The sequence below is a fragment of the Stenella coeruleoalba genome, assembly GCF_951394435.1.
Source record: "Stenella coeruleoalba genome assembly, chromosome: 10".
Classification (NCBI taxonomy): Eukaryota; Metazoa; Chordata; class Mammalia; order Artiodactyla; family Delphinidae; genus Stenella; species Stenella coeruleoalba.
The window spans coordinates 10,290,503-10,305,226 of record NC_137156.1 but is presented as its reverse complement, the minus strand read 5'-3'; the positions used below and the strand labels follow the sequence as shown (position 1 = coordinate 10,305,226).

At 44.0% G+C, this 14,724-nt stretch overlaps 1 protein-coding gene across 11 annotated transcripts in view; it reads right to left on the bottom strand.

Moving 5' to 3' along the window:
• SIRT5 (sirtuin 5) overlaps positions 1-14,724 on the bottom strand; it is a 28,639-nt gene that overhangs the window by 12,738 nt on the left and 1,177 nt on the right. For 3 of the 11 annotated variants that reach the window (XM_079932696.1, XM_079932697.1, XM_079932698.1), the window contains exons 1-7: positions 13,396-13,672; positions 7,473-7,622; positions 5,847-5,980; positions 3,492-3,717; positions 2,115-2,195; positions 1,910-1,997; positions 1,037-1,090 (exon numbers count right to left, since the gene is read on the bottom strand). In XM_079932696.1, the coding sequence (XP_079788822.1) occupies positions 1,037-1,090; positions 1,910-1,997; positions 2,115-2,195; positions 3,492-3,717; positions 5,847-5,980; positions 7,473-7,587 (698 nt within the window). In that variant the 5' untranslated portion in view covers positions 7,588-7,622; positions 13,396-13,672. The other 8 variants (XM_079932703.1, XM_079932705.1, XM_079932700.1 and 5 more) reach the window with 7 other exon arrangements.

The following is a 14,724-nucleotide window of genomic DNA, read 5'->3' as shown; positions in this document are numbered from 1 at the left end:
GCTTGCTAATTTCATCAGTGACCTCCTTCTTTCTTCTCTCAGATTCACCTCTCTCTTGCCCGGTCTCTAGCCAAGTTCTCCAGCGTCAATTCCTAAAAATCTCTCATCTTTCACTCGCTACTACCCCAGGTCATCTTACAATTTACCTTCTAAAATAATCTCCCCCAAACACCATTTTCATCATATTAATCTCCTACTCAAGATTCTTTTAGATCAAAACTTTCAGATCAAAACTTCAAAATTTAGTAATGAAAACATTCTTTTAGAGCAAAACTTTGAATTTAGTAATGGAAACCCTTATTAAGAAAAATAAAAAAGGTTAAGTCAACCAGGGAAATACTAACATAATGGCTTTTTAGAGAGTAACAGTGTACTTTCACATATTCAGTGCTCTGATTAGTCCTGCAGTAAAGGAAACATACTTTAACTTCGTTCAATCTAGCGCTTCCGTATTTATTTGAGCACATGACATCTTTTTTTTCAAGTAATGCCTATAACTTCATATGGATCTAGTGCTCTAAGAAACACTTTTGGAAGCTCTATTTTAATGTCTAGTTTTGAAAAACTCACATACAAGTTTTTTGTTGTTGTTACTCTACAAAAATTCTATTTGGCCCTACAACTTCACCTTTGCAAGACCACCTCCTGCCTCCGTGACCCTGGATTGATAACTCTGAAGATTAGGAGGAGGACAGAGAGGGTAGCAGCCGAGGCTTATGGACCAGTTAGTCCCGGGATGCCAGCCTCTACGCCTCGTATACACTGCTAAGTGTCTACCACATAACAGCTGCTGAAACTTTCACACCTGAAATGATCCCGCCATAACACACAGGAGAAAGGGACGAGACGGAAGCACTTCTCTTAAGCCTGGCTTGGTTCACCTTTTGTCCTTTCGCCCTTGACCTCATAGATCAGGGCTGGTTTCGGCATTTGCACATCTAAGAGGCATCTCACCAAGTGAACTTGGATTTTGACTCCTAATTTTCTTTTTTTTGCAATCTGGAACACCAAATACAGATCAAAGATTTTTACCCACCGGGGAAGTTTCTCCACTGGGATTCTGGCATCTTGAGTTTCAGGTTCTGGAGCCCTGAAGTAAATAGTATCAGAAAAGAAAGAACGTCACTGATGTAATCGAAGAACAATGAAATAAGATAACCCAATGAGACTGACTCTTTGCCTGGCAGTATATGGTACAAAACTCCTAATGAATACACACTGACTTAGAAGGGTACTAGGAGGATGGACACCAAACAGTTGATTACCACTGGTTCTACCTCAGGAGAGGGAATTTGTATGTGGGAAGCGGCTGGAGTACCTGTTGTGCTAAGGAGAGTTTCATGATTTGCATGGTATATGTCATCCTAGTTGGAATCATCTGCAATGACATTATGTTAATAAGTTACATGGATAATTTATACTGATTTAAAATAGCCAGGTAGAATTTTTCTCAATATTCTGAGTCTACTCTTAATTTTTTGCCCTAATTATAATAATAGTAAATGTTCATCATAGAAAGGTTGGAAAATTCAGAAAGATATATATAAAGAAGAAATCAAAATTGTCCATAATCTTACCACTCCTGTTAATATTTTGTTGTATTTTCTTCTGGACTTTTATCTATATAAAGATACGTCAACATGGTGTGTTTGTGTTTGTGTGTGTGTGTGTGTGTGTGTGTGTTTAAATACAAAGTTGGGATCATACTGTATAGAGTTAGATTCCGTTGTTTTCACTTAACATTGTAAACTGTGAGCACAATACTTCTTTGATCATATAGCTGTACTGTACCCAGTTTTATTTCGCATAAATATCCACGGGCATCTTAGATGAATGTTCAATTTCTTTGCATTTATATTCAACTTAAGACAAAACGACACACGTCTATTCTGAAGTGCAGTATAATTACCCTTTTCCTGATAAAGCTGGACAAATTGGACTCTTGTAATTCTCAGCCACAACTCCACAAGAGGTACATCGAGTTTTAAATAAGCTACCTGAAAAACAGAAGTTAAACAAGACTGGAATTTAGTATAATCAGGCGCAATTGTCTCCACGTCTAAAAGGGTACGAAATAATTTTGTTTTATACATCGTTTTAACAAATGGGCCTACCCCAGGCATCGCAGGGAACATAATAAAGGCATGCAGTACTACTGAACAAGCCAAAACATCTGCCCTCCTGGACCGCATAACCTGCAGGAGAGAGAGGCGGATGAAATAACTCACTGCGTGACTAGGGAGCTCTCTGATTGCCCTGATGTTCGGGTGGAACTGAAGTAGTCAGTTGGGCAGAAGAAGCCAATCTAACCCTAAGGGCAGGATTTACTAAGTGTATGACTGATAAAGGCTCGATAGCTTGGGACGTGCTTTACAGAATCTTAATTTTGACTTAATAAAGCTTGAATCTTTTCTACAAAAGCAGCTCAATAAATAATCAACTAACAAACGAAGAAAATAACTGTGAAAACTAGCAATGACTTATTGAGCTTAACCAATAAAAGGTGATCTCAATTCACTAAATAGTCACCCCATGCCCAGTGCTGAGCACGTCACACTGCGGTGGACACACACTGTTCCATTCTGGCCAGGACTCCTTCTTTGGGGAGCCACCTCTCCTCTATCCCAGGCCAAGCTGACAGAGCTGTCAGTCACATCCCCAGATACAAGCTTGGGCACGAGCTCCAGACTGGTCCCATCGTAGCAGCCTATCCTTCTAGCAGCAGTGTTTGGTCAAAAGGGAGGTATGTGATCTAAGCAAGGCCATCCAGAGACTTATTTTCTGAGGAGACAGCTACACTAGAGGGAGCCTGGAGCCCCACTGGGTCACTGCTTCTGGAAATTCCACAATTTGAAATGCGTTTCTTGGGATTGAACTTTTGTAGACTATTAAATGCCCTTGGGAAGAAATTCCTGCATACCCATTTATGCTCTTGTATGAATGAACTGATTAGATTTTCGGTGAGAGCAAAAAGGGGAGAGGATTAAGAAGAGGAAAGAGAAGGATGTCATTAAGCGCAGAGAAGGGAAGCCAGAGGGATCCAAGACAAGCTCCGCGGTGTCACAGACCTGCTGGGCTCATTGCAGCGAAGGTCACTGAGCTGGAAGCTCCCTAAAGGCTCGAGGGCTGAGCAGAAGCACAGCCTCGGCGGACACTGCCGATCGGGGACACAGGGAGAGCAAATGGTTCCCCCGGGGATGCCAGGCCTTTCCGGAGCTGGATCCTGCTGAAGCCACAGCGGTTCAATGGCCCAAGCCTCCTGCTTCCCTCAGCCCAGCTTGGGGGGCTGTCTGGGAACATAAGGCCCCTCAACAGGACACCCAGGGAGGGGAGAGCATATAGCAGAGCAGGCGGGGCTTCTCCAGGCAGGGTGGGCCACATTCCGGACACCTGGGGTCCTGTTAAGATGCAGTGGGCCCAGCTGGGACACGGCAGCACCTGTGTCTTCAGGTCTGGCTCCCCCCTCCCACGGAAGACCGAGGGTCCCTCACCATGGATTTCCAGAAGGTTCTTGGTGCCAGCCTTGCGGTGCAGCTCGTCGATGTTCTGCGTGATGACCGTGACCCGTCGGCCCTGCCTGCCCAGCCGGGCCTCACACTCAGCGATGGCCAGATGAGCGGCGTTGGGCTCCTTGCTCTGCACCACCTCCCGCCGGTAGTGGTAGAACTCCCACACCTGGGATGGGTTTCGGGCAAAGGCCTGAGGGGTGGCCAGGTCCTGGGGGGCAGAAAGGAGGCAGGGGTCAGGGAGGGAAAGAAGCTCTGATGCTCCGGAAGCCGGGCGGCAGGGCTGCTGCAGCCGGCGGGACACTCCCAGGGCCCCTTTGTTCTAAGCAGAGTGGCAGCTTTGGGAGGTGCCTACAGGGACACGTCCGTGTAGGTACATGTGGCGTGGCCGCCACAGGGCGGGGCCTGGGGCTCACGAGGGACCTTGGAGAAATCGGTTTAACTTCCCCAGTGATGACGCAGGGAGACTGCAACCTGCCTCATCTTCCACTCGAGTAAGTTACGAACATGAAGTCGAGTAACCAGCGGGAAGGTAATTGAGTCTGGAATCCAGTTTTCCATGGAGCTCCACATTACAGGATGCCAAGCTCATTTATCCAGGAAGAAAAGTAAAATGCAAAATGCCCAACTGAGGTATAATGGCCATAGTTGAAAACCTCGGTTTTTATAACTATAATGATAGGTACACACACACACACACACACACACAGCTACACATATACACACACACACACACACACACAGCTACACATATAAAAAATAGTATATACATTATAGTAACAGGATATGTATAAAATACATATTTTTAAAGTGCGATTCCTCTTCTAGGAGAGGCAAGTCTCATCGACGGTGGAAGAGCAGTGTGGTCCGCAGCTGTCTGGGGCTGGAAGCTCGGGGGAGGGGAACCCTTGGCAATGGCTGAAATGTTCCATAAACGGATTGAGGCAGGGTTGGGATTATGTATTTTACTGTAAAGGTCACCCTTGGACCTGGTGCTAAAGTCAGCCTGCATCGGAGGAGCGGACCATCATCTACATCAACCCTGTACCTCCTTCCTTCCTGTCCCCACTTAGACCTCCGGTGGCCCGAAGCGGTCACAGGCAGCCCATGAAGCTGCAGCCCTGGAACACAGGTGGACTCAAACCGTCGACTGACTTCTTTGGGTCCCCACAGACCCTGAGCTGCTTTGACACCACCGACCACCCCTCTGGAAGGCCCTCCTGATGCCCGCTGAGCACCCCCGTCCGCCCCCACCCCGCCCTGCTTCTCAGACCCAGGGACTGCCCTCCGCAGCTGCTCCTTCTTGTGGGACCCTAAGGGCCCTCTGCTCTCCTTTCTCCCCTCCCTCACCTTTAAGGTGATGATCCCCAGACTCGCCCGGAGGGCAGCAGAGAGGTGACAAGACATCCTAAACATGTGCCAGCCTGAGACATTCATTCGGGGAAGGAAGGGCAGATTCATTAACCCTTCCCTCGGTAAGAAACTACCTGTGAAATTTGGAAGTCACGCATTGAAGTAATTACTCATGATTGCCTTCTTTCGACCAACAGAAATCTGATAAGCGGCTACATGTGCCAGAGTTCTGGGAGCTGGGGATAGAGCGATGAAGGAAACAGGCACATTTCCCTGCCCTCCAAAACTAGGGATCTCCTGGGCCAGGGGGAGGGGAGGAGACTGCCTACAGGGGCCTTGAGGGAATATTCTGGGGCACAGAAATGTTCCACACCGTGATCCTAGTGGCGGCTGCACCACTGTATACATTTATTAAAACTCACTGAATTGTACACTTATATTGGCGAATTTTATTGCATGTATGGGGTTGGCCAAAAAGTTTGGGTTTTTCCCAATATATTATACCTCAATAAAAACTGAATTAAAAAAACTGCATGCCCCAGAGAACTTACATCCTAATGACCTTCATGTAAAGTTTTGAGCATCAAGGCCTAAGCCTTTAACAATTCAACACTGTTTTTCACATGAAAAGTTCAGAGAAACTTTTTAAAAATGTGTAATTCTTAATTTCAACATCGATAGAAAAGTAATGAATTATGCTAACCAAAGTTTTCTGGTTCCACTTTAGTTACTGGAAGAAACCCAATTGTTATCTGAATAAGTGCAGTCAATACATGCCTAGAAAGAAAGGAAAGAGGCTGCTTTGCTTAAATCTGAGATCTTAATCATACGGACCGTGTGTCGATGCCAAAACAAATGGGACAAAAGGGTCATGGTAAATTTCAAAACTTTCCTCTCTGGGTGTCAGGAGTGGGTATAGGTTGCGAGTCAAACACTATGATGGCTTCATGCAGAAGAGCCTCTCGCTGTTGTGGAGACATGACTAACCTGAGCTTTCCATCTTCTCCAATAACCTCCCGCTCCTCTGAAAGTCGGTATCCCACTCTCAGCACTGACGCCAGCCCCTGAAATGATGACTATGTGCTTGGCTTTTGCAAAACACTTCCGGAAGTCAGCCATACCTAAAGAGGAAATAAAATCTTGGTCAATTCAGTGCACCATCTGGACATTTACATCCCAAATCAACTGCCTGTATTTTGAAACTTGACCTTGCGTGGAATTATACTTTACGATAAGCAAATGAAAATCATTCTCGTACCATGAAGACGCCCCCAGGCACCTGATGTGTGAGTGTACAACGTCTTAAGAAAGAGATAGGGGCTTGGGGTGCACAGCACTGGCCCTGCATCCCACCCCATCTCCCGCAAGCGAGATTTTATGTGAATGACTGACCCTCTGCTATCCTGGGTTTCCTTGGCTGTTTCACGTGCACAATAGTGCCTTCCGTAAAGGGTGGCTACTATGAGGATTAAAAAACGCTAATGGGGCCTTCCCTGGTGGCGCAGTGTCTGAGAGTCCGCCTGCCGATGCAGGGGACGCGGGTTCGTGCCCCGGTCCGGGAAGATCCCACACGCCGCGGAGCGGCTGGGCCTGTGAGCCATGGCCGCTGAGCCTGCGCGTCCGGAGCCAGTGCTACGGCTAGCCCAGGACAGAGAATCTCAAAAGAGGCTCCAAATCTCTCCTCCCCTTCCCTTCCTCCCTGACGACTGGCAAGAATAAACAAAGAATAAAAGCAGAGCCTCAGAAACAGAAGATGCAGAGGCTCCGGCCCCCTCTCCCGCTCGGGCCTGGAGCTCTGGGACCATGCTTTCAGCAGCACGAGCTCAACGGGATGAAGACGGTCTAGGCACACGGTGCCCCTGCGTGCAACCAGCCCGGCGGCCTGCCAACCGCACTAGCGCTCTGCCTGAATTCGCACCCCTTTCAGAGACAGACCAGTGTGAAAAGCAGGGCCCACGAAAGCTGTCCAACCAGGAAGAATTCAGAAAAAGAAACCCAGTCTGGGTGGGTTAGAGGTTGTAATCTGATCTAATCTCCTGAAAGAACAAGATGCTTAATAAGAAAATACATCAGTACTTTTCTAGGAACTATTTACGTGACTCCTGGATTCAAAACCTACAAACATCCTTACAGACCTAAAGTTCACCCGTAGAACTTTACCCTAAAGGTCTTTTCTACCTCAAATGTAAACTCTGTCATCCTACTGATGAATAGATTTGTAGGTCAGAGTTGACTTGCAGGTTTTTGTCAGGTAGAGATACAAATCATTTCTGTCTAGTAGAAAATTTAACCCCATAGTACCCACAGCACGATCACTAGCTTTCCTGCCCTGCCGAGAGGTGAGGGGTTTAAAATACAAATCATGTGTGAAAAGCTTAAACGCAAACATTCTGAAGAAGCAACAGAATGTCTTAAATGGACTTAACTTGGCTACTGAGAGATAATTCTGACCCTGTCCTAGAAAGGGCTTCCCTAAGGACAACAGGACAGAGCGACTTTCTCCACCATCCTGCCCCGTACCCACTTCAATACAGACATTCCCCCTCACAGGGCAGGAACTTTCAGGTATTTCAAATTCCACTGGAGATGAGAGGGCAGGCTGCGAAGACCTACTTGAACTTGGACGAGCCATTGTTAGGCAAATCTTGGTTTGTATAGAGGCTGGAGGTTTCAATCCACAATGCAGCTGGGAAAGTAAACAGCCTGGGACAATCCGGAGAGGTGGCATCAGGTTCTCTGCGTCGCACTAATTATTGAGACGGGCTTTAGAAAAATCGCAAAACAAAGAGAAACAATCAGAAAATACTGGTATTTCTGCAAATATATACATACACACATACACATATATGCAAAAGAATGCCCTTAACAGAAATCTTCTGTAGCAATTTTCAGGGTGTTCATCCTCTAAACCAGCTGTTTTCATTGTGTGTTCTCAAGCACTCCTAGGTGCCCAGAATAGTGGTTTACAAAGTATGGTCCCTGGACCAGCATCAGCAGCATCCCCTGAGATCTTGTTAGAAATGCAAAGTCATGGGCTCCACCCCAGATCCACTGAATCAGGAACTCTGGCAGTGGGGCCCATCTCTGTCTCCGGGTGATTCTGATGAGTATGCGAGTTTGAGAACCACAGCCTCAGAGACTTGGGAAGGGGTCAGATGGGAGAACTCATTTGAAACACAGCTTCTGATGCTTTCAAAAAGGTATGAAAACCACTGGCTTCTCAACTTTGCATCAAAATATAGCTTCTATGAGAATGTAAATTCTGAGAACTGAACTAGGCAGGGAAGATATGCGCTATGACAACAAATAGGGTTAAGATGACATCGTCTCAAAGAAACTTGCGAGTCTTCAAGCACATTTAGTAAATCTTTACCTATCCGAGGAGTTATATAAAAGAAAAACAGACACAGAGAAAGGCAATATTCAGATCCATGACATCAAAAGGGTAACTGAGATAGCTGACTTCTATCTAGTGGATCACACTGTTGGCAGAACTCAGGATTAAAGGTCTGTATATACAGGAAAAATAGAAAAATAACACATTTCCCAAAACTTTCCAATCCCCTTGGAGGACAACCTATCAAAAACAAATGCATTTTCCCTTTGACTTAGCACTCCCAAGTCTAGGTAGTTTTACAACAGTGACACTTGCACACATCCAAAATGACATACCTACAGGGCTGTTCTTTAGACTACTGTGATTAACAGCAAGAGACTAGAAACAACCTACATGTCCATCTGCAGGGGATGAGTTCAATAAACAATGACACATTCACAGTATGCAACATGGCTGCTATAAAAAAGAATGCACGTATGACTCTACGTATATGACATTCTGGACTAGATAAAACTATGGGGACAGAAAACATATTAGTGGCTGCCGGACCAGGGAGGAGTGAATACACAAAAGGGCACGAGGGGATATGGGGGAGTGACAGAATTGTCCTACATCATGATTGTGGTGGTGGTTACATGATCGTGTTGTCACAACCCATAGGACTCTGCACTAAAAAAGGGTTAATTTTACTGCATGTAAACTATAAAATGGTTTAAAAATAAAAATAATGGGTTTCAGTTTTGCAAGATAAAAAGAGTTCTGGAGAATGGATGCACAAGAATGTGAATGTACTTAACACGACTGAATCGCACCCCAAATAACAGTTAAGATGGTAAATTTTACATTATATGTATTTTACTACAATTAAACAACAACGACCCAAATGAACAAAGTCTAATTCAAAGTCTAATTAAATGTGATTTGCTGGTTGACTCAGTATTTATAAGCAGACAGCTCGCTGGCTTCAGAAGTGAGTGTTGATATCAGTAGAGCAGAGGGTATTCAGAGAGGTTAAAAATAAATGTCTGGAAGATGAGCCTCCAAACTCTGTTAGTGCCAAATCAGATTATTTCATTCCATAAATCTTTCCCATGTTCAGATTTCACATGTTAAAAATAAAAAACAGAATGAGCTGTCCCCTCTAATCTGATAGAGATTTCCAGAATAGGGGACAAAAGTCAGGTGTAAATAGCACCTTGTAAGAGGAAGGAAGGGGAATACAAGTTATACCATAGTACTTACTTGCATTTGTGTTTAAAAAATAAATGGAAGAATTCCCAAGAAATTAGTAACAAGAATTGGGGTGAGAAGTAGGATGTATGGCGACAAGAGTGGAAGTGAGGATTTTCAACCGGTGTGTTTATATATTGTTTGCACTGTCAGTGCTCTCCAGCAGAAGTCTAGAACACACCTGCAGCTGAGCAAGTGCAGGGACGGAGCAGCTCACGGTGAGGAACTGCAGGCGTCCCGGTGATGTGCTGGGAAGGATTTATTACAGGATTTGGTCTTGTGTTTGGTAAAGCTGGGGAGGGTCAGGAAGGAGGCTTTGATCTGGATTGGATGCTGTCAGGAAAAAGTATACTTTAATTGGATAATTCAGTGAGTGTGATCTAGGAGGAAGGAGTGAAGGGAGGCTTGAGCTGGGATTGGTCAAGAGGCAGCAGCCCTCCTATTAGCCAGGATAGGAGGGTGTTTTGCCATTTTAGTGGTTTAGACAAAGTTCTTATTTATGTCTGGGTTCAGACCTAATTATGGAGTTGTCTTATTTTTGTCCGGATTCATCGTGATCACAGGGTAGCCTTGCCTGATGTTGGTGTTCTGTGAAATTATTGATGTTCAACAGGCCTAGCAGATAGTGCCCGGTCTAAATCTGGAAGCACACCAAACGTCTATCAACTCTTAAAAGGGTAAACAAATTGTGATTCATCCATACAATGAAATCTTATTCAGCAATAAAAAGAAAAAACTGGTAATACGTGCAACACGGATGCATTTTCAAAGTATTACACAATAGTAATACGACAGTGGAGATGCCTGGCAGATACGACCTTAACCAAGTAACCAAAGTTAACATCACCAGTTCTAAGACATACTGACTTCATCTACCTCCCTCATACTACTTCATCTTCGTCTATCATATGATGCCATGAGAAGAGCAAAACATCACTTGGGTGGTATTTTTCCCCAAAATGCATTAGTTCAATTTAATTGTAAGAGAACATCAGACAGACCCCAACTGAGCAAGCATTCAATGCAAAAGTGGCCAGTACTCTTCAACAAAGCTATCAAGGTCATGAAGGATAAAGACTGGGGACATGTCCCAGTTTGTAGACTAAGGAGGCATGACAACTAAATGCACTGTGGGATCCCAGACTGGATTCGAGACATGAAAAGGGACATTAGTGGCAACATATGAAGTGAGCCAATTAGTTAATGGTACTATATCAATGTAAACGTCCTAGTTTAGATCATTGTACTAAACTAAATAAAGTGTTAACCTTAGGGGAAACAGGGTAAATGGTATATGGGAACTCTGTATACTATGTCTGCAACATTTCTATTAACCTAAAATTATTTCAAAAATAAAGTTGCTGGGCTTCCCTGGAGGTGCAGTGGTTGAGAGTCCGCCTGCCGATGCAAGGGACGCGGGTTCGTGCCCCGGTCCGGGAAGATCCCACATGCCGCGGAGCGGCTGGGCCCGTGAGCCATGGCCACTGAGCCTGCGCGTCCGGAGCCTGTGCTCCGCAATGGGAGAGGCCACAACAGTGAGAGGCCTGCCTACAGCAAAAAAATAAAATAAAATAAAAATAGAGGTGCTTTCTTTTGTAAAAAGGAAAGCATTATGCTTAGTGAAGGAAGCAGACCTAAAAGGCTGCCTACTGTTTGAGACCATTTATATGATGTTCTGAAAGGGCAAAACTACAGGTACAGAAAGCACCTCCATGATATCCAGGGACTGAGGGAAGGGAAGGCAGGTAGGACCAGGGAAAATTCTATGTCTTTATTTTGTGGTGTTTTTACAAAACTCATAGACTGTGTAACAAAAGGGTGAATTTTAGAGTATATAAGTTGCATTTCAATAAACCTCACTTAAAAACAACAAGAAGCAAACAAAATGTCAACAAATTTTCACTGTAACCTGTCTCTGCTTTAATCAAAAAGACTGGACAAGTAGCTTGGAATTCTGAAAAAGACAGTAGGTTAGAGAAAAATAGTGTAGTGTTGGTTTCCAGAACCACCTCAGGGGACAAGACCCTCTGCAGTCATGAGGTTAGAGGCAAAGATAGTGCCAAAAAAGGCCCCTGGCTGCCAGGGGGAGAAGGTGGGCAGGCTCAGATGCCCAGTGGCCAAGGAGGGCCACTCTGGTGGGCAGCCTGCAGCCTGCAACAATGGGGATGCCCGACTATCCTGGAAAGCCCCCCAGTGCTTTATTTAAAGCATGAGGAAAACAACTTGGCAGGATTTTCCGCCAGCACGGGCGTAAGCTTCTGACAAACTTCAGTTGACTTGGAAAAGCTAACTACTTGAACACCTCAGTAACGGTGTAGCTATCTACGGTTTATGCTTTATTTTTTTAACTATGGAAAAATTTAAACATATACAAAAATAGAATAGTATTACTAACTCGTTGTATGTTCCCATCACTCAGCTTCAATAATTATCAAGAAAAGGGGTTTTTCTCAGATCCAGCTGAGGCTTTAAGATGTTGTCATAGATGATAAATGTTAAACTTGCCCATCTTGATGAACACTGTAAAGATTAATGTTTCTAAAACTGCTTCACTTTACTAAAAGCTCCTTGTATGTTGCATGAAGTTACTTATGCTATTTTGTGCTTAATATGTTCCGTTATTTCTCTCAAAGATGTTTGATTGCACTGTTGCTTTCTAATATTTAAATCTGGAGACATCACTTTGATCCAGAAAATTATTTTCTTCCTGTTAAGTTTTTAAATGTTAGAAAACATTCCCACTTATTTTCAAAGAATTCTAGACCAACTCCTGAGTAAAGTGTCATGTTTTTTCTTAGACATGAAGGTAGGATTTTTAAAGTCATTAAGCATTTAAAAGGATTTAAGGATTTAAAATCCAATCAACAAAGGCATCAACATAAAGCAATTGACTATACTGCTATATGTACAGCTCTTCTGCATGAGCGTCTAAATGGTGGGTCTTCTGCTGGACAGCTGTGACACGAAGGCAAATCTTCATTCTACTCTGAACTTAAGTACTGAATTTGTTGCTAATTATAAAGAGTTGTCAAAAATTTGAGATTATTAAGAAGGAGTTTTTAATTAGAATTGACAAAATTAAGACTTGTATTATCTGGGTAAAATGTTATTAATTTTTCATCTATTAATTCATCTAATTAATTAATTCATCTATTAATCTATTAATTTTTCATCTAAGTTTTTCTATTCAAATGTTCTCATTATTGAGTAATAATAATTACTTTCACCATAATACTGAACTCAAAATGATAAAACGGAAAAAAGTTTTCCTTGCTCATGTTTCAATATTTCCAAAAACCACTAGTATCTAGATTGTTTGTCTAGGAAATGCAATGAGCAAGTACTTTGGGGGAAGACAGCTTTAGTTCTCATCTTATGTGAATTATAATGTCTACTGACATACACATATATCTTATATATATATAAACATATATATGCATATAAACAGACTCATGAACTGTATACAATTAAAATACTTTTAAATATGTATATTCTTTTTATTTCAAATCTTTTATCATACTAATTTATTAGTGGAGTCTAAGTTTTTCATGTCTATCTGAAGTAATGCATCAGTGAGATCATTTTGGTCTTGTGGGTTACAAAAACTAAACAGGTCTACTGCCTGTTTTATTAGTCATCACATGATTTTTTTTTTTTAAATGAATGTAGGAATTGTTTTGCTAAATTTTCCATTAACTTACAAGATGTTCTCCAAGTCTCTCGGTAAATGTGAAAACAAAGGAGAGATTAAGAACAAAACTTTTACACGTTTTAGAACAGTGGCACCTGAAGTTTATCTCCATGATTGTAAATGCTCAGAACATAAGTCTATTTTCAAGATGCTACCTCAAAGTATTCATCGGAAGCATCCTCTGTGCCAACATTTATCTGCGTTTCTGAGGGATCAGGGTGGGCAGTGGTTCTAGCTTCCGCAAGCTCACATCCCGATTCAAGTGCAAAAGCAAATACCTGGGTGGTGCGGTGGTAGGGTAGAAGGTCCCCACTGTGCTGAGTCAGAGGAGGAAGAACTCAGGTTATCTGGTCCAAAAGCCCTCAGGGGTGAAAAATGCCCTGGGTGAAGCCACCAATTATCCTGCCTTGCTTTTACCTTCAGGTGGGAAGAAAGGCCTCAGGAGAGGAAAACTCATTCATCACAGTCATTGGGAGCTTTCTGGGTGCAGGATAGGTGCCCAAACACTGATATTACTCTGGGTGAATGGCAGTACCTACTTAACCAGGCTTTCTTGTGAAACTGGAAACTCACCTACCCAATTAGAAAAAAAGAAAAATGTCTCAGGTTCCCTGTTGAGAAAGGGGGCACCCCACCAATTCTGAAAAACACAATAAATATAAGGTTATATTAGGAATTCGAGAAAAAAAAATTTACAGAACATTAATTTAAAATACATGATAATGGGCTTCCCTGGTGGCGCAGTGGTTAAGAATCTGCCTGCCAATGCAGGGGACACGGGTTTGAGCCCTGGTCCGGGAAGTTCCCACATGCCGCGGAGCAACTGAGCCCGTGCGCCACAACTACTGAGCCTGTGCTCTAGAGCCCGCGAGACACAACTACTGAAGCCCGTGCGCCTACAGCCCGAGCTCTGCAACAGGAGAAGCCACCGCAGTGAGAAGTCCGCATACCGCAACTAGAGAAAGCCCACGTGGCAGCAATGAAGACCCGTCGCAGCCAAAAATAAATAAATTTATTAAAAAATAAAATACACAGTAAGTACATTGCAAAGGAACTGCAAAAACTTACACAGTTGTTCACTAAATACTTTTTGAACACCTATGAGCTAAATAAATGCAATACTCTAGCCCCCAGGTATCGACACTGGCAGACTCACTCCCTCTCCCCTACTACCGCCTGCTCTTGTCAAGGTCACCAGCCTTGCTAAACCCAAGGCTCCTACTTGACCATCTCTCCGGAAACCACTTCCTCCTCCCGGCTTCCAGGCGCCATCCTCTCCTGGTTTTTCTCCTACCTCGCTGGATCTCCCAACCTCCCAAGGCTTCAAGATGGCGCTCCCACCTCACACAGCCAAGCCCGAACTCCGGAAGTTTCCCCAAAACTTCTTCCTACAAAGGCTTAGGGCACCATCCTCCTTGATGCCCACTTCTCCTTTCCTTCAGCATCTCGCACCCACAGCCCCACAGCTCAGCAAATCCCGAAGGCTGCAGCTTTACACTATGTGCGGATCTGGCCGCTCCTCCCAGGCCCACCAGCCGGCCTAGGCCACCCCACATCTGCCACCCGGGCGGCTGCAATGCCCAGAGTGACTCTAGTCCAAGGGGACG